This window comes from Aotus nancymaae, unplaced genomic scaffold (genome assembly GCF_030222135.1).
Source record: "Aotus nancymaae isolate 86718 unplaced genomic scaffold, 86718_ANA_hifiasm-v0.15.2.pri h1tg000036l, whole genome shotgun sequence".
In the NCBI taxonomy this organism is placed as follows: Eukaryota; Metazoa; Chordata; class Mammalia; order Primates; family Aotidae; genus Aotus; species Aotus nancymaae.
In genome coordinates this window covers 57,129,074-57,150,126 of record NW_026988450.1, presented here as the reverse complement: position 1 = coordinate 57,150,126, position 21,053 = coordinate 57,129,074, and the positions used below count along the sequence as shown (strand labels likewise).

At 34.5% G+C, this 21,053-nt stretch overlaps 2 protein-coding genes across 2 annotated transcripts in view; both read left to right on the top strand.

Annotated features, from left to right (window-relative positions):
- Positions 1 to 3,648, top strand: part of EIF3E (eukaryotic translation initiation factor 3 subunit E) — a 51,657-nt gene extending 48,009 nt beyond the window's left edge. Inside the window, exons 11-13 of the mRNA XM_012443267.2 lie at positions 1,877 to 1,979; positions 2,258 to 2,392; positions 3,465 to 3,648. Coding sequence (XP_012298690.1) covers positions 1,877 to 1,979; positions 2,258 to 2,392; positions 3,465 to 3,503 — 277 coding nt within the window. The 3' untranslated portion in view covers positions 3,504 to 3,648. The remainder of the gene's footprint in view (positions 1 to 1,876; positions 1,980 to 2,257; positions 2,393 to 3,464) is intronic.
- Positions 3,649 to 7,936: 4,288 nt separating this feature from the next.
- Positions 7,937 to 21,053, top strand: part of RSPO2 (R-spondin 2) — a 268,198-nt gene continuing 255,081 nt past the window's right edge. Inside the window, exon 1 of the mRNA XM_064384531.1 lies at positions 7,937 to 13,503. The gene's annotated coding sequence lies outside the window, so the exon portion shown is untranslated. The remainder of the gene's footprint in view (positions 13,504 to 21,053) is intronic.

Sequence of the window (21,053 nt, the reverse complement as noted above, 5' to 3'; positions counted from 1 at the left end):
AAGGCATCGCGCTGCTAATTGCTGGACATAATGGCAATGAATGAATGAGGAGGATACAGTACGTGCAGTTTGTTTACATGTATACAGTTTACCTTGGAAGCAGATATTCAATAAAACAATTACAAGTGACTAGAATAGGAATCAGTCAGACAGTAAATATTTATTGTCTCCTGTGTTCAAGGCATCATGCTACTAATTGCTGGACATAATGGCAGTGAATGAGGAGGATATGGTGTACAGTTTGCCTTGGAAGCAGATATTCAATAAAACAACTACAGCAAAAATAGGTGCTATGAAAGCACTCAGATGATGTATCACAGATGGGAGAGGTGTCTTAGGAGGCTTATGGAGGGTCTTGTTTTAGCTGAGACTTGATAGTTTCAATGAAGATAAAAGACAGTGTGTATAAACACACATATATACATGTATGTATACTACATACTCTTAAATATTATACATGCATATGTAGGTACTCTTCCATCAGCTGAACTGACAACCTACTAAGACTGGTGTGTTTTTAATTCTGGTAAATTAAGCATTGCAATGGCCCTCTTCAACCTGATCATAAAATTGGAAAATTACAAAATGCAGATTGGTTGATATCAAAGAGTATTTTACATCAAGATCTTCATGGTCTGGTCCTTTCCCTCTGTCTCTTTTATCTAAAATTCAGTGGCCATATAGGCTATATAGTATACAGCTCCAGGGAGTGCCTCCACAGTTTATAGCATAAACATACACATTGCCCCTGAGTTTTATTTATGTTTTTCTTGAGATTATACTTATTACTGATGCTCCTTATAGTAGGTTTACTTTTTAAGTAGCTTTTGGGATACATGTGGTTTTTTGTTACATGGAAGAATAATATAATGGTGAATTCTGAGATTTTTAGCTCATAACTTTTAGCTCCCACTTATAAATGAAAACATAATGTTTTTGGTTTTCCACTCCTGCAATACTTCACTTAGAATAATGGCCTCCAACTCATCCAAGTCGCTTCAAAAGACATTATTTTCTTCCTTTTGATGGCTGAGTAGTAGTCCATGGTTTGTATATACCACATTTACTTTATCCACTTGTTTGTCAGTGGGCACTTAGATTGGTTTCTAAGTGAATTTTGAATTGTGCTGCTACAGATATGTGTGCAAGTATCTTTTTCATGTCTTCTTTATACAAAGATTTACTTTGTATAACCATTACATAGTTGTCCCTTAGTATCCTTGGGGGACTGGTTCTAGGACCCTCCTGGATGCCAAAATTCAAGTGACTTAAATGAAATGGCATGGTATTTGCATATAACGTATGCATATTATCTTATACTTTTAATCATCTCTAGGTTCTGTTAAAAATGTAAATGCTATGTAAACAGGTGTTATACTGTATTGGTTTTTCGTTTGTATTATTTTTACATGGTTATTTTATTGTTTGGGGGTTTTTTTTCCCCCCAAATATTTTTTATCCATGGTTCGTTGAATCTGAGGATGTGGAACCTGTGGATATGGAGGGCTGACTTTTAATATACCCTTATATAGAGGAAACATCATAAAACCTTTTTATCCCTTAGATCGTTATTTGTTGAGCATCTGGTAAATGTAAAGTACTGTTCTAGAAGCTGGAGGATTTCCGTAAATACAGAATATGGTATCCTCCCCTCAAGGATTTTACAGTCCAGTTGGTGAAGGGAATAGGTCGTGCATAGTATACAGGTCAATAGGCAGAAGCGTATGAATGAATCAGACAGTAGGGGTCATGGTATGTAAGAGAATGGTAATCCAGAAATACCAGAAAGTCTCTATGCAATGAGTCAAGACTGTGTACACAAAACTAAGTTTTTGGGCCCAGTTAATTAACATTGCTGTTTTTACTTTTTCATTAGCATGTTGGCGGATAAACTGAACATGACTCCAGAAGAAGCTGAAAGGTGGATTGTAAATTTGATTAGAAATGCAAGACTGGATGCCAAGATTGATTCTAAATTAGTGAGTATTATGTTAGCTATGCTATATACTGTCAGTTCCTGATTTTACTTTTAGGAATTCCTAACTAGGACCTTTTATTACCTCCTTTAATAATTTATTTTGTTTCAGTGTTAAACAGTTCTTTGAAGGCAACAGCAGCCTCATATTTTTTTCTTGCTTGGTAAATATTGTCATCTCTATGCAGTGTGTTAAAATATATGCAACGGTTATGTCATGCTCATTACTTACTGAGAACGTTATTAACATTGTAGGATCTGTTTCCTTGTGTTTCCTTTTAGGGTCATGTGGTTATGGGTAACAATGCAGTCTCACCCTATCAGCAAGTGATTGAAAAGACTAAAAGCCTTTCTTTTAGAAGCCAGATGTTGGCCATGAATATTGAGAAGAAACTTAATCAGAATAGCAGGTCAGAGGTAAGAACCACGCATTTTCTATTCTGTCTGGGATTTAGCAACCATGTAATTGTTACATGAAGTTTGGAAGTCTGTCAATATGAGTTGTAGCTGATTTTGTTTTTCTCTTTAAAGGTATGAACATTTTGTTTAAGAAATTACTTAACGGAAATGAATTTTTTCTTAGCTGTATTATATGTATTAAACATGGAAACTGAAAAAGAAATTGTGTTCTAGTTTATTATAACTATTTTTCTTTTGCTTTTACTCTTCCTGTGTGACTTCATTAACTCATTTCCTCAGGGTTTTCAACACATCATTTTAATACTGGCAGATGATAACTTACATGTGTAGCCCTCTTTCAAGTGTTCAAAATGTGTATTCTTTCTAAATCTAAAGAAACAGTTATATAAAAATGTTGATCTTATTATGTGTATTAGTCCTGATCTTATACAAATTTCATTATCTTTCATCTGATATTCATATCAAAAATTAATCTCCCATTTTGGTAGAGATCCTGCATATTAGATATTAAAGAAACTTGAATGGCCTTATAATTTTGGAATCCTAAACTGTCTTTAATGTTGTTTAGATATTATGAATATGTGTAACTGGAGAGTAGGAAGTCATTAGGAAATAGTTGTGGGATATGCAGAAACCCTGTTTGATTGAAATTTTAGAACAAATTTGTGTCCGCAGAATAGTCCTTTAGTCAAAAGAGAAGGATGCATTAGAATGCGAATTGCATACTTTAACCAAGTTTGGAATAACTGAGCCTGGAAAATAACTTTCATATGATGTTTTTTTCTGTATGCTTCAGGATTTATTTGTATTTTTTATTGTTCCATTATTAATGATACTGCTATTGCTATACATTTTAATTGGCCAAAAACTATATCAGATAATAATTTTGATAAGTTTGTTTTGTTCTAAGTGGGACATCTGACATCTATCTAGTAATCACAGGAGTTGAGGTCTTACAATGGTTTGGCAAGAGTAGTGCTAAAGTAAATGCTTTGTCACTTTCTTCTATGTTAGCTTTTTCCAAAAGTATTTTCTTTTTACCCTGTTGATTTCTTTTTGCATATTTTAGGCTCCTAACTGGGCAACTCAAGATTCTGGATTCTACTGAAGAACCATTAAGAAACAATGAAAAAAACTATAAAGGAAAGATGATATAATAAAATTATTATTTAAAGGGTGACTTACATTTTGGAAACAACATATTGAGTATAAATTTTGAAGAATTGGAATAAAATTGACTATGATACATTTTATCTTGCTGTCAGTTTTCTTGCATGTGTAAGTTTGTGTTTTTTGTTTTGTTTTGTTTTGTTTTTTTACTTTATTTTGGAATAATTATATATTCAGAAGAAGTTTCAAAAATAGTACAGAGAAGTCCATGTAGGCTGAACCCAGTTTCCCTCAATTTTTTCATTTTATGTTACTATGGTACAGTATCAAAACCAGGATGCTGACATTGGTACAATGTGTGTGAATAGCTCCATACCATTTTATTACATGTGTAGATTTATGTAACCATCACTGCAGCCGAGAGAGAGAACTATCATCATCATCATCTCCCTCATGCTACCCTTTTGTAGCCATACCTACTCCCAACCAGCTCTAACCCTAGGGATCACTAATCTGTTCCCTCATCACTATAATTTTGTCATTATGAGAATGTTATATAAATGGAATTACATAATATACAACCATTGAGATTAGATTTTTCATTCATCACAGTACTCTTGAGAGCCATCCAAGTTGTCATATATGTATGTATATACACACATACATATATATGTATATACACATATATATACACCCACATATATATATATATATACACACACACACACATCTACAGACACACAAAATCAGTAGTTCATTTCTTTTTATTGCCAAATTGTATTCCATGGTATTGATTTACCACATGGTTTAACCATGTACCTATTGAAGGATATTTTAGTTGTTTCCAGTTTGAGACCATTACAAACAAAACCGTTGTTGCTTAATTTCTTAAAGTGGCTCCTCAGTCACTCACTGTATAGTCATGGAGACTAGGCATGTAAGTTGAATTTTATAAGTGTCTCCCTAATTGTTAAACACAAGTACATACTGTTAACTGGATACTCGAGGCATTTAAGAGATACAAAGCCCTCATGGGGTCTCTTACATAGAAGTGGCTTGATATTTCACTTTGGTTGTTGAACTGACAGCCAGTCAGATGACAGAAACTTGTCACTGCTCTCAAGGAGAAGGTTCAAAGATAAAAAGATACATATATATTGTTCTTTTATTTGACATCTAATCAGGCCACCTTCCATATTCAGTTAAGTTTGGAGACTACAGTAGTTAAGTTGCATCTGTCATTGAAATAGCATGGAAACCTCCCAATATTAAACTTAGCATGGGGGTCTATAAACTTTTTCTGTAGAAGTCCAGATATTAAATCTTAGGCTTTGCAGGCAATATGTTCTCTGTTTTAGCTTTTCAACTCTGTCATGTAGCACAAGAGCAGCCCTTGTATGTAAATGAATGTTTATAGCTGTGTTCCTGCAAAACTGTTAACAAAAACAGGCCAAGGGCCAGACTCATTTGACCTGCTGTGGTTTCCAACCCTTGGCTTGGGGTATTGGTGCTTCTAAGCTTTAGTCTAAGGATGCTGAAACTAGGAAGATTATTGGTTAGGATAAGCCAAGTGCTAATTTTTTATTCATTCTTAACCAGTGTTATGAAAATGTTAAATATAGAACAGGAAAAAATACAGAAATATAAAGAGGATTCTTGATAGTACAAAATGGTGCCAATGTGTGGCGTCAGTAACGAGATAGAACAGACCCTCCATATTTGTAGCAGCTAATTCCATGAATTAAAAGTTCCGATCTTTATCAAATAGAGCCATAGTTACACAGAACTATATAAAATTGCATACTTACTCAGGCTATGTGTAATTGAGAAAGATGTTCTCAGTTGAGAAGGAAGGAAACAAGACCTCCTCCATGTTTCCTTCTTCACCAGTAACCAAAGGGCCAAAAGTTCTTACATGGAGACATCATTAATCACCGTTTAAGACTATAGCTCAACCAAGCCACATAAATAGCTAACAAAGATTTCTAGATGATTACATAGCTCAGCAGTTAAAAACAGTTATTAAATATGCCCTAGTGGACTAGTAAAAGCCCCAGGTAGGAAAAACAGAAAGCTAATAATAAGTATTTGTTGTGTGTCAGGAAGCCAATAGTATTTATCACGTGTCAGGCTTTTTCATGTCCTGTGTTTCTCTAAATAAGGAGAAGGAAAGGAGCCTTAACATTTGAATGCCTTGCTTAAGCCTGGAAATACTAAAATTTAGGTGATACTATTTATATATTATTGATGAGGAAGCATACTCAGATGGTTACCTAAGGCAGGAGTCCCCAGCCCACTGGTACCAGTCTGGCAGCATTTGATTCTCATAGGAGCGTGAACCTTATTGTGAACTGAGCATGAGAGGGATCTAGGTTGCACATTCATGAGAATCTAATGTGGCCTACTCCCCATCTGGGGAAACATCGTCTTCCACGAAACCGGTCCCTGGTGCTAAAACGGTTAGGGACTGCTGGCTTAAGGCAGTACTTAGCACAAGTTAAAGTAAAGACTCTTCAGTTATATCACACTAATCTTCCTTACCTCATTCCTTGTTGCTTTATAATTTGAAATTGCAAAGAGTTAAGGGATACATATTTAGTAGGTTGTGTGAATGGGTCTTGATCCACCAAACTCGAGGTCTCAGCACCATTATCTTCCAGTAAGAGCAAAGGGTTCTCTATTTTTCTACTGGTATAATTATTGGATACTAGTGGCCCCTTCCACACAAAACCTATTGGAACATAGAAAACTCTGAAGAACATCTCTTTGATTTTTCTTTTTTCTATTTATACTCTGCTTCTTCAAGATTATCTATTTTATGAATAATTAATGCTAACTTCTACCACTTTTTTCTTTTCACTTGTTGCCACTCTTTGAACTTGAAAGATGATGCCACTATGGATTACTAGTATCAATGAGAAAAAAACTACATACAACTAATGGCCATTTTTGCACATTAACAACACTTTTTTATTGTTAAAACATAATAAAAGTTACTTGATTTGGGGCTTAACCTTAAGTTTTGATAACAAGTAGACTGTTCCAGTATAGTATTGAGCACCAAATAAGTACTTACTAATTTTCTTTTTTGTTTCTCTTGGCCATTCGGTAGATAGTACATCCTCCTATGTGTTAGCACCTTTTATAAACACTTCAAAGAACAGCATTCATGAAACTTAAGTGAAAAAGAAAAGTTGCTTTGAGTCCTTTAAAATTTTTTCTATGCATTCACAAGCATATGTGTTTATCCTTTTTAAATATGAACTATACAAAAGTATATGCAAATGTCCAGTTTAAAGAAAATAAAACATGCATTTACCCAATACCAGTACTTCCTTTCTGAGCTTAAGAAATAGAATGGTCCTAGTAACTGAAGAACCTGTGAGCCCCTCAGTAATTGTATTTTCTTCTTTGCCTCTAAACACTACCATAACTTTTGTGTTAATAATTTCTCTGTTTTTATTGCCTTTTCACACACACACATACACATATGCATACCATATATACATACCGTTGACCCCTGAACAACGGGTTAGGATGTCTATTCTCCAGTAACCTAAGAATCAAAAGTTATTACATGGAGTCAAAAATCCGTATATAACCTATGACTCCCACAAAGCAATTAATAGCTTACTGATAAACAGTTGATTAACAAATATTTTGTATGTTATATACTGTATTTTTACAATAAAGTAAACGAGAAAAGAATGAGGAAATAAGGAAGAGAAAATATGCTTAATCATTAGGTGGGAATGGATCATCATTATAAAAGTCTTCATCCTTGTCTTCACATTGATTAGGCTGAGGAGGGGATTGGTCCTGCAATCTCATTGGTAGCAGAGGAGAAAGTGGAAGAGGTAGAAGGGAAGGCATGAGGGATAGGTACACCTACAACCTTAAGGAAACATTGTAATTCGACTTTTTTGGTTTTTCATTTCTCTAAAAATATCTATATATGGTACTCATCCTTTTTCGATCATTTGCTGTAGTTTTTAGTACCTGTATCAGAAGGGTCTATGCTATAAAAGAAGTCAAAAGCAATCGTGAATATTCGGAACCCTTCTGTCAGATATCTAACGTTAATTTGTGTTCTGGCACTGTTGGTTCTGCATTGGCTTATCATCTGGCACTGGTTCAGAAACACATCTCCATCAAGTCGTGTTCTGTTAATTCCTATGGTATGGTGTCTGTTAGCTCTTGAATTTCTCCAATATCTGTATCTTGAAACCCTCCGCCCCCCACCTTTTTGCCATATCCATAACCTCTTTCATGATTTCCTTGATTGGTTCTGTTGTAAATCCTGTGAAGTTTTCCAGAACATCTGGACATAGTTTTCTGCAGCAGGAATTTATTGTTTTGGGCTTGATGGCTTTCACGGCTTTTTTTTTTTTTTTTTTTTTTTTTTTTTGTAACAACAATGGTATCTGCAGTGGTGTAATTCTTCCAGACTTTCATGATGTTCTCTCCATCTGGATTGTCTTTCACAGCATTGGCAATTCTTTCCATAGAGTACCATGTGCATGGAGCTTTAAAGGTCCTTATGACCTCCTAATTGAGAGGCTGAATTAGAGATAATGTGTCTGGGGGCAAGTAGACCACTTGAACACCTTTAGTGTTGAGCCTACAGACTTCTGGTTGGCCAGGGAATTGTCAAATATCAAAAAAACGTAAAAGACAGTCTCTTACTGGCAAGGTACTTCCTGAATTCAGGGAAAAAGCATTAATGTAACCAATCCAGAAAAAGGGTTAAAGTTGTCCAGTCTTTCTTGTACAACCAAAAGACTGGCAACTGTTTATCCTCCCTTCAAGCCTCGGGGGTTAGCAGCTTTATTGATAAGGGCAGTCCTGATCATAAATCTGACTGTATGTACGTAAGTCAGAGTTGGCTTTATTTCTTGCTGCCTTAAATCCTAGTGCTCACTTCTCTTCCTTACAAATAACTGTACTTTTTTCCAGAGTAGGACAGTTTTGTCTGTAGTTAAAAATTTATTCATGCAGACATTCCTTCTCTTCAGTGATTTTTCTTAGTGTATGGGAATTCATCTGCTGCCTCTTGCAGCAGAAGCTGCTTCTCCTATCTTGACACTTTTTAAGCCTATCTTCTTTAAAATTATCAAACCATCCTTTGCTGGCATTAAATTCTCTAGCTTTAGACCTTCACCTTCCTTTGGCTTTAAGTTGTCATATAATGACCATTGTCTGGAATCATATTAGACCCTATAACTATGCCTTTCTTACAACAATCCTGCACCCACATAAAAACTGCATTTTCAAAATGAGATAAAGACGTATTTCACAAAAAAGTACTATATTTCTGTACTTGCTGGCATAGCTGCAGCAACTGCTTCACACATTTCCTTTTCTCTCTCTCTCTCTTTTTTTTTTTTTTTACAGTAGTTCTTATGCTAGATTCATTTATCTTGGAATGGCTGGCAATCCAGCTGCACACCTCAATTTACAGTATATATCAAGCAATTCAACTTTTTCTTGTACCGTCATGACTTCTCTGTTTCATTGGATCACTTCCAGTACCACTAGTGGCATTTTGTATGGCCTCCGTGGTGTTATGGTTTTGCACTAAACATGAAAAACATGAGAACCATGAAAGATCACTTTTTACGGCACTATGCAATTTACTGGAGAGATGAACTACTCACACAGAGATAGCATCATATGGCATTTTAAGTGGATACTCACAAGACCTCACTGCAATAGCAACAGGAGGTGGCTATGAAATTATGAAGTGATACAGTATTAACTACAGTTAATTTTATGCATGTATGGTTTAATATCGCATGTTTACATTTGTTTACATTTCTCTTGACTGGGAATGGGACCATGTCTATAAGTGTATAAGTTTTGAAAAATTTTAACTTTTTATAATAGATTTGTTTGTGTGAATTTTATGGTAGTAAATGATAAAAATAGACTAGTATCTACATATTTTTATATATTATTGACACCTTTTTCTTAATTTGGTCAATATTTTTAGGCTACATTGTTGTCTGAGTTTTTTCAAATTGTGATGTGTTCAAGGGTCAATTGTAGTTGGTCAATTCCTGTCCTAGACTGTCATTTTCATTTATGTATCGTATCTGTCTGGTTCACTACAGAATCCCTAATGTCTGGCTCATATTAGGCCCTCAATAAATTATTGAATGAATCAATCAATGAATGTTCAGAATGGCATAATGGGAAAAAAAACTGGACTTGAAGGTAAAAGATTAAAAACTAAATGTATCTTTCAGAAAACTTAAATTTTCTTTTCTTATCAGGTGATCATGACCAAAATCATGTATTTCTTATTCTCTGATTTCCTGATCTGTCAAATGGCAGTATTGACTGCTTTGTGTGCCTGGCTATTTGGGATTAAGTACCAATGAATAATTTTTAAAAACCACAAAAATCAAAAACATCACAGCCCTTTCTACATTGGTTCAGTGTCTGGAACAGACACATGACCATGAGATAAAATGATAAGTACTATTGCATGTGAAAACACTTAGACTTATGAAGTGCTTCTGTAAGATACATTTTTAAAATGGTTAAAGTCAGTTGAAGACTTGTTAAAATCATCAAGATACTGCAATGTATGAAAAGTTTCATAAAAATTATCTTTTTCTTGGTCTTGTTTTCGTCTTGGTAATGGTGGAAGTAAAAATGGAGAGCGGCAGATGCACTAATTATCTCAGATGTTTTCCTTCCTCTCAACTTCCCAGTTGTCAAACAAAAAGCTGGACAGCATACAAAACTATTGGACTTAGAATCTTACAATATTCTGACCTCGTGTCGTTTGCCAGCCTATGATTGATCATCACATATGACCACTGTTTGCTTTCTAGCCAGTGACTTTGTGAACAAAGCATAACAGTACAGATATCCTCAAATACCCTGACTCACGTACCTTGAAGAGGTCACTTGGGTAGTAAACCCTATTGGTTCTTGTGCCGCTAACACAAGAGCAATTGAGAGCCTAAACTGTGTTCGCCTCAGCAATAGAGTCCAGTAGTAAAAACTCAGCCATAAAGACCAGCAGGAAGAAAAGTAGTCAAGGTCAGGGCCAAACTATCTGCTGGAGTGAAATGTTGAAAGCTTCCAATGAGGCTTTAATTAGACTGAAAAACAGCTCGCTGTTAAACTGTTTTGTGTTTCCCATGCATAATTTACTCCCATGCATTTTAATTCTCTCAGTGATCAAACGTCTTCTGGAAAAGTGCTAACTTCCTGGAGAGGTAGCACAAACACTGTTATGTTTTGTTAATTTTTCATCTCATTTATTTAATAAACAGTTTGACTGTTAGAATCTGCAAGAAATAACATTAATCTAAGGCATCTCCTATTTTGGTTCTAAAACCATGACTCTTGTGCTGACTTCCATTTAGTCTGCTGAGACTGGGAGAACAATGCCAGATTGATTCATTTTGTTTTTAATTGTTGTAAAGACCATTGAGGGGTGAGGAGAATGTTGTTTGAATTTGACATTTTGAACTGGGAAACAGCTTGGAAACGTAGGCACAATTCCAGGTAAATAAGCTAAGTATACTTATGTGTGTAGGTATATGTAAGTCCAATTGCTTAAAGGTATACCTCTAAGATTCCAAATTGATTGATGCTAGAAGGCAGCTGTTTGAGGACCAGAGGCATGGCTTATGTACAAAGTGATATGGAAAAAAAAAATAATTGGATCGTAGAAAGACAGTGTTATTTAGTCAGGATTTGAAATCTGGCAGCTCTCCTAGGAGAATAAAATACTACTGGATTGCATTTATTTGTGGACATCTTTTATCTTGCCTCTACATTGCCCTTAGGCACTGTAACTCCCCAAACAGAAGGCATAATAATAGTTACTTGGTAGATACCTACTTGTTCAGTGTCCATTCATTCATGCAGGTAGACGGGTGATGTTTGGGAACTATCACAGCTGCAGACTGGCAGAAAGAACCTGACAGTTGATTCCCTCTGCTTTCCTGTACTGAGGGAGTATGGAGCTTTTCATTTCATTTTAGAGACAAATGGTCTGCACAGGAAGGAAACACATGAGTAGCTGTGTCTTTGTTCATTTGGCTAACCAGGCCAGAACTGTGGGTCCATCTCTGCATAAGCCACTTAGTGTTTCTCTACTCCTAACCACAGATTTGCACTTGAACCTTTGCCAGCTGTTTCCCAAGTGCATGCCATTGGATGTGAGGGAGACCTGAAATGAGTGCAGATAGATCCGCTTAAAATCATCACAACTTTTTCAAACAAAACGCATAAAGCATGAATTGCTTAATGGCAGATCAGAAGTTTTATCTTTATGTATTCAAAGGTCAAAACATTTGTAACACGTGCTGCTGTCAGAGTAAATGCTGTATGATGGGAACAAAACTTAAGAAGCTGTGATAAATGTGAATATTGAGACTTTTATTATCATTTTAATCTAAAAAATTAAATTTTTTGCTGAAAAGTTAGTATAACCAGTCCTAGGAAATAGTGGTTGGAATGAGAATGATCTCATTAATTCAGAAATTGCCAAGAGGTCTACAAAACCAGTGTGCCTCCTGTTTTAATAGAGGACATAATTAGAGAACGTTCTTAGTTGTCTAGCTTTCTTGCCCTGGGATTTGTGCCTAGTTGTTTGAGGATTTGTAGGACTCAGATTTCCCTAACAATCAACAATCCTTTTTATTTTCTTTATATTTTCACTTTTAGTTAACATCCATCTATAATCATTTATGTAATTTTAAGTGAATATAAATCAGGCATTAGTCTTGAAGTTTACCTGGTTAGTCATTTGGTAACCTTTTTTTATCTGACCATTAGTGACTTAAACAGCTCTGAAAAGAACAGTTGACAATAAAATGAGAAAAAAAAAAAAGCACAGACCTATACTAACAAAATTAATTCTAAGATACTACATTATCTTATTAGGAAACAGTGTGAAAGTTTAAATACGATTCATCAAAGTTTTTTTTTAAAGTTATACACTTTTTTCCCCCCTCTTCTAGAGTATCTAAGGAAAAAAGTAAAAGAACTCTCTGGCATCTCTGGACAATTGAATAGACAAGGAAGAACTGTAGTCTTTTTTTTTTTTTTTTTTTTCAGCTAAATTACCCTAAGAACACTCTGCTCCAACATAGGAATGCCATGGAACAAGAGATGGTAACACAAGATACACCAGGAGACTCGAGGTTTTGTGTGTTTGAAACTTATATTCTACTATAATGACTAAATTGTAGAGAAGCAAAACTAATGTGTGTGTGTTTTTTTAAGATTTACCCAATGTTTTTTTGGTTCTGTCTTCTAGGAGCGAACAAACTTCTTTTGTTTTTTGTTTGTTTGTTGTTCTTAAATGTTCACCCTCAAATTTTATAAAACATTATAAAATGAGAAAAATTTAAAGTTATACTATATTCAAACTTTTAATATTTTTATTATATGTATTTGCTCAAAATAGAAATGCCAAAAACATATAAAGGTACAAAGTGGTATGCAGTTTATGTCCTACATAACTTATTTAAATTGGTAGGAATATTTTTATCTTTCAACTTTTAATTTTCTTATAAAAATCAAGTAAATACAATGATTATTATTAGCTGAATAGCAGATGAGATCTCAGTATTTAAAAGAACAGATTTCTTCTTATAAACTTGCTTTTGATTTTAATTCAAGAATAATTATGCTGGGTTCTTACGTATGACTGGAGGAAAAAGCATGCGGTTGTGTGTTTTGGCATGTGTTCTTCTAGATTTTTCAGTGATGCTCATGATAACCAACAAGGAAAACTTAGATTGTAAAGCCTTCTTCTATACCAGATTCTAATCATTGCTCTAAGAAAAATTTCAACACCTATTTGTTACTTTTGCTTGAAGATTTTATGTGTATACATGTTGATAACTTTTAGTGGTGAATAGGGATATGAAATTCAGAAGAATAAACTTTTGGAACACAATCAAATAATACCTGCACAATCTGTGTTTCTTTCTAGCCCTATTGCTGTTGCTTGAAAAAAGATTTGGGTAAGTAATTACAAATTGATTAAAAGTATAACTTTTTTTATAACAGACTTTTTTCCCCCATCATTCATGTTTATAGCTCTCTCCTGAGAGAAGAATTAAAATGATAAAACATGGTTTTTAAATATATCACTACTATAAAGGATAAGAATGGGTGGGTATGAGTACATACCCCACCCCCAACACTTGTAGAAAAGTCTAGATTTTAGTATCAAACAGAGATGTGAGTGTTGTGCAATCAACAAAGCACTGTTGTGCAATAATTAAAGAATTTTTAAACTGAAGATTAAATTGGAATGTTGTTATAAACATAAAGGAAATGGCCAACATTTTTCTTTGTATCAAAAGAAAACTCGTTTCCAAAAATAAGCACCCTCTTAGTGATGACCCTTTAAAATAGTTTTAAGTGATTACATCCGCAGATGAGCTTTTGGCTCTGCAGCACTTTGCCATAAGTGGTTTGCTCTTTGATCCTGTAGCCTTTAATCAGGTGTGTATCTGAAGAAAGCACTGGCATGGCGGTATCGCCAGCCAGACTTGAAGTCCCTCTGAAAGTGAACCTGGCATGAGTGAAACATGCTGCTGGGTCCTGAAAAGTCTCCTTTGGCAGATGAATTTAAGGAAATGAGGCTTAATTTCCCACTTCTAAATTTTATTTTATCAAATTGAAACAAACATGGACCTTTCTAAAGTTACCAAATATAAAACATCTCTTGGTGAAAAAATAGAAGAAAGAAAAAGGAATGTGTTTTTGTCATCTTTTGTTTTCACTTAACTTTCCCAGAAATCAGAATTAAGTGAAAGGAAAGATTGAGAATGTTACCTAGTCTGTTAAGTGGTTGTTACCGACCTTTAGCATTCAATTCCTTTGTAATGAGACATTGATTTAGTGTAACCTAAATGTCCCAATTTTCTTTATTTGGAGTGTTATGAATATTGTCTTTTTTTTTAAACCCCAAAAGAAGCATTTTAGATATCATCTTAAGAAGTACAAACACCAAAGAATTATTCCTTTGCTCGTTTTACTCAGCTTCCCCCTGACTCAATCCGTTTCTTATCACTACTAATTCTGTCCTCTATGAAGACGCCAGGCCTTGCTCTTTTCTTCCCTGTCCTTTTGCACCCCCTATCTAAACAGTCATAAGCACTGTCTTCGGTTTTTTCTGCCCAGCAATAACTTGGTGATTAAGGACTAGGCTGGAATCCTTCTTTGCCACGTATACATTGGCTTTGGAGAAGTTACTAAACCTTCTTAAAGAATGTTTCCAATACCTACACTGTAAGGCTGTGGGATTAAATAAAAAATTCACATAAAGCATTAACACAGTGCCTGCCTTCCTCCTCCGCCTTTTAGAGTGAGTGCTGGATACAGAGTAAACACTCAGTAAAGTGGTAGTTTTTATTGTTGTTATAAAACTACTGCCTTCTCTCCACTAATCAAGCCCTCATCATTTCTCCCCTAGAATATTCAAGTTAGTTAATTGTGTCACATGCCCTATTTATCAGTGTCCTTCACAGTAAAGTTCTGGATCCACTGACTTGAATTAGTAAATAAGTTTTATAATACTACCTTTTATTTTTCTCTTGTGAATAGTTTTAGTGAACACTTGTCCTTTTTGGTCACTGCGTTAGTTTGCTAGGGCTGCCATAACAAAATGCCATGGATTGGGTGGCTTAAGCGACAGCAATTTGTTTTCTCACAATTGAACAACGTTAAGGTGTCCATAGATTTGGTTCTTTCTGAGGTCTCTCTCCTTGCCTTGCAGATGGCCTCCTTTGTGCTGTGTCCTCACATGGCTTTTTTACCTGTGCACACAAATGCCTGGTGTCCCCTCATAGTACACATTTCTTCTTCTTACAGGGACACCAGGCAAATTGGAATACAGCCCACCCTAACAGACTTATTTTCACTTAATCTCCTCTGTAAAGACCCTATCTTCAAATACAATTACATTCTGAGGCACTGAGGTTTAGGGCTTTGACATAGGAATTTTGGAGGGACACAATTCAGCCCTTAACAGCCACCCAACAATTTTGAACACCTTTCCTGTATTTTGGGGAGTTTGCCACTTCAGGAGTGCAGGCCTTGAGAAGGTGGAATCCAGAAACTGACATTTCAAGCATATGCCAGGACTCTGCAAATTCCTATGCTTGTTCTGCACAACTTCAGAAGATGGCATGCACATAAACCACAATGAGAAGGATTCCTTGCAGGGTTTTGCTGTGTTCAGCTTGTCCAGCATATGACATAGACCCATTGTTTTTCATCATTTTTAAACTACTGTCACAAAGCAGCTATTGCAGCTGGGCTCACTGGGCAGTGGACATGGTCACTCAAATCTCTGCTTCTGGAAGTTGCACAGTCCTGCTCCCACCAGTATTGACATGGATTTCTGCCTTGTGACAGTAGTTTCAAATGGATTGGTAGATGTAAATGTTATCTCACTGTGATTTTAATTGGCATCCCCTGATTTGTCAATAGATTGAACATCATTTGTTATATGGTTCATGCTTCTGTGAATTTCATTTTTTTCCATTTTCTTATTAGGTTGTCTTTTGAAAAATGAATCACAATATTCTTTTTAATTTAATTTCAACTTTTAAGTTCAGGGGCACATGTGCAGGTTTGTTACATAGGTATATTATGTGACATTTAGGTTTGGGATTTGAATGATCACTCAGGTAGGGAGCATAATTCCCAGTAGGTAGTTTTTCAGCCTTTCCCCTCTTTTCTCTCTCTCCTCTAGCAGTTCCCAGTGTCTGTTGTTCCCATCTTTATGTCCATATGTACCCAGTGTTTAGCTCTCACTTATAAGTAAAAACATGCAGCATTTGGTTTTCTGTTCCTGTTTTGATTTGCTTAGGGCAATGGCTTACATCTGCATCCATGTTGCTGCAAACGATATGATTTTATTCCTTATTATGGTGGCATAGTATTACATGGTGTATATATACCACATTTTCTTTATCAAATTCACTGTTAATAGGCACCTAGGTTGATTCCATGTCTTCACTATTGTGAATAGTGCTGCAGTGAATGTACAAGTTTATGTGTCTTTCTGGTAGAACAATTTATTTTCCTTTGGGCATATACCCAGTGATAGGATTGCTGGATCAAATGGTAGTTCCATAATATTCTTTATACATTACTGATTCTTCATTGTTTATATATTTTGCCAATGTCTATCTTTTACTTTCTTTATGGGGACTTTTCATAAATATAAGTTCTTAATTTTAGCAGTCATATTTATTAAACTGTTCCTTTGATATGTACTTTCTGTGTTTTATCTAAGAAATCTTTTCCAACATGAGGCCATAAAAATGTTCTCTTATCTTGATTTCTAAAAGTTTTACAGTTTGCTTTTCACATGTGGCTGTGAAATCTACCTGGAATTGACTTTGCATATAAAGTGAGGTATGGGTGCTTTGCAACTCTATCTCTGTCATATAGCAAATGACCATAGAAAGATATCTGCTTATAGGTTCTTTTGACACATCTTATCTCACTGATTATTTTGTTTTGGTCGTTCCCAGTCTACTTTATTTCTGTTATGGAGTTTTTTATTTCTAACATTTTCTTTTGATTCTTAGAGTTTCCATCTCTTGGCTTACACTATGCATCTGTCCTTGCAAGTTGTCCACTTTGAAAAAAATTAGAGCCCTAAGCATATTAATCATTGTTATTTTAAATTCTCAGTCTGTTAATTACAAAATCTCTGCTCTATCTGTGTCTATCTCTAACACTTGTTTCTTCTGTTCAGATTGCTTTTTGTTCCCTTGTCTGTTAGCATGACGTAATTTTTTGTTGAAAGCTGTACATGAGATATCTCAGAATAGGAACTGAGGTAGATAGGCCTTTAGTTTGAGGTTTTATGATTATCTGGCTAGAAGTTGGGTTGTATCTACTGTTTGCTATAGTTGTACATGTCAGAGGCTTCAATATTTTACAATGATTTTGTTTTGTCTTCCTTTGAATTTCCCTAAAAACTCTTTGTTATGTAAAGACTAAGTCTTGCAATTCTTTTGGCAGTAATTCAGTGTTGTCATACAGGAGTCCTATTGATATGATGGTAAGCACGGAGATAGTGGAAACATTATATAATCCTATGAAGTCTCAGTTTTTTTAGTGGGCCTTTGCCCGTAGGCTGTGACTTTCACAAATGCTCTTCAACCTTTCTCCCCATTATGTGAGATAGGAAGGCTAGAAGGAAGGGTCTGGAGTCGAGTAATTTCTTTTTTTTTTTTTTTTTTTTGAGACAGAGTCTTGTTTTGTTGCCAGGTGCCAGGCTAGAGTGCAGTGATGCGATCTCAGCGCACTGCAACCTCTGCCTCCCGGGTTAAAGCAATTCTCCTGCCTCAGCCTCCCGAGTAGGTGGGACTACAGGAGCACGCCACCACACCCAGCTAATTTTTGTATTTTTTAGTAGAGAGGGGATTTCACCATGTTGGCCAGGATGGTTTCAATCTCTTGACCTCATGATCCGCTCGCCTTGGCCTCCCAACACTTTGGGAGGATTACAGGCGTGAGCCACTGCACCCGGCTGGAGTTGAGTAATTTCTTATTCCTCAAGTCAGATTCATTTCTAATGAAGTATTTTCCCTTGCTCAATATACCTTTTTGGTGGAGAATGCTCTGAGCCTATTTCAGATAGTTATACTCCCTCCAAACCTGGATGAACACAAGTGTCAATGGTAAGCCTTTAGTCATTTATTAAAATTACCATTTAAATGTTCCTACCAGTTCCTGTCTCCAGTAACATCTGCTTTGGGTAAGCGGATCTATATATGTATTTTTTTGTCTCTTCAGTTTTTTAGGATGGTGGTTTGTCCTATGGCTTCAATTCTTTGAGGGATCTAAGAAAAGTCATTGATTTTCAGTTTGTTCAGCTCTTCTCTTGTGAAGATAGGTGAGATGACCTCCAAGATCTTTAATGTCAGGGAAGCAACTGCAAGTCTCAACTTTGCCTTTTGACCTTTTGTTTGAAATTTTCATTTTATCATTTATTTTTGCTTTAAATTTTAAGTGCTTTTTCATATTTTTATTTATCATTTTTAATAACATACTCTAATAATTGCAGTAGCTTTTCTTATCCTTTTCCCTCTGAGAAAGTTGTTTGTAGGTTTTTGTTTGTCTAAGTTTTCTTCCGTTCTTTGCTTTCTCTTTTTTTGGGGGTGGTTTCCATTCTTCTGTTTTAATGTTGTTATCTGTTTGCTTTTGCTTTATTTAAAAAAAATTATTTCACTTGCCAAATAAATGGTAAGTGAAACTGTGAGAATGGATGAAATTGCCTAGCAACAGACTGAGAAGAGAGTCTAGCCTTGATAAACATTTAATAGTTTGATAGTGAAGGAAACAGCTTATTTTTATGGCTTCTTGAATTGAATATTAGTTTGTTTACTTTTATTCATCTTTAAAAAATAATAATGATTATGAATTTGTTCCTTTGGATAGCTGACTACCTTCCATAAACTTTGATCTAATAGGAGAAGTACTCTTAATTTTGAAGCTGTTGAGGTTTTTTTGTTTAAATTTCTACTATTAATTTGTAAGTTCATTGCTTTTAATTTCATAATTATCCTGATATATCTTACTTTTGTGGAATATATTTAAATTTTCTTTTTGGCCTACTGGAGGTCAGAATATCAGTTTTGCTTGGATGCTTTAGAAAACGATATGAAGCCTTTATGGTATGCATAGATACTTTAATTTTTGTTTTTTTTGAGTTTTTTCTTTGAGGCATAAAGAACAAAACAGTATACATTTACAAGTATATATGTAGCTATATATATATACACACATTTATATATTATATATATACACACGTTTATGTCTTATATATATATACACACACACATTGTGAAATGATTACCACAATCAAGCTATTTAACATATCTATCACCTAATACAGTTTTTAAATATGTGTTGAGAACATTTATCTAACATAATCATGTACTATAGATCCTAGAACTTATGTCTAACTGAAACTTTGTATATTTTGACCAATACTACTTCATCTCCCCCACATCCTGAGCCTCTGATAATCACCATTCTGCTCTCTTTTATTAATTGACTCTTTTAGATTACACATGTAAGTGAGATCGTAAAGGAAATGTAATTATTAATTAATTATTCACATTTCTATGTTATTTGCTTTTTCTATTTGATATGACATAGAATTTATAGTGGCATGTCAAAATTTTCTATACAAAATTTATTTCTACATATTCCTCATATATTTTAATAATCTTTACTTTTTATATTTTGGTTCTGTATAATTTGATTCACAGACATTTATAATTCTTACTGCTTTTTATAATGTATTATGCCCCCCACTCACACACACACACGTGTGTGTATCTTTTTTCTATTTAGTGCTTTCTTCCTTGAATTCTCCTTTTTATTAATGTCTTAACATTTATTTTGTTTACCTAATATATTTTAAACCATCTGTCAACTTTAAACTAGTGTGTAATTTTTTATTTGCTCCTCTTACCTGAAGAATTAGTCTTTTATTTTTGTCTCATCTGAAAATCTGTTTTTGGAAAAGTTGAGAAAGTTTCAGTGCAATTTCTACATAGGTTGTTTTTTTAAATCTTTTTTTAAATTTTTTGTTTTTGTTTTGGTTTACATAGGTTTTTATATAGTTGAATGACTACTATGTAATTTTTATTACATGCTTCTGGTTTTACAATGTAACAAAACAATTTTCCTTGTAAAAACTTCTCATAATTATAGTGAATGACATTGATGTAGTATAATTTACTATAATTTTTCTATTGTTAGACATTGGGTTCTTCCTTTCATTTTAATTGTTTCAAGAAATTCAGTGAATTTCTCTGGATTTTGATTTAGAATAGATTCTCAGAGGTTGAATTAATGAAAAACATTTATAAGGCTTTTGATACATAATTCCACTTTTTATTAAATTTAGTCTTCTGCCATTAGTGACTGAAACTGAATTTAAACAAATATGCTGGAGTTTTCGTATCCCAAAATATCGTCCTCTTTGAAGTGTTCTTTTGTACAGATAATTGTTTATATAACATGCTCCACTGAAAATCTCCTTTATGACTTGCCTTCAAAGCCTAAAACATAACCTTTCGCAATTTTCATTGGTGGTAATTTTAACTTTTTAGAATAGATGTTGATTTTCAGAAATAGAAGTCTTTTGAATTCATATCTTATTACTTAGAAGTTAAAATAAACTGGATAAATTGCCTTTAATGAAAGTCTTAGTACATATCTACCTGGATGAGGCAGGATTTTGACGCACATCTGTCTCACTTCCAAGCCCATGTGCTTAACCACTAGGCTTATAGTCAGCAGACAAATATTTATGTAGTACCCATTATATTCCAAGCACTGTGGTAGGTACCAAGCATAGAGTAAGGGCCAAAACAGACATGCTTTTGGTTCTTATACCTCTAAAAGACTAGCTTATAAGAAACTTTCTTCTTTCAGTTATACTCTTTTAAGAATATAAGTAATACAACTTAAAAAAAATTCATCTTGTTAGTTGATAGTATTTATATACATTATCTTGTGGTGTTAT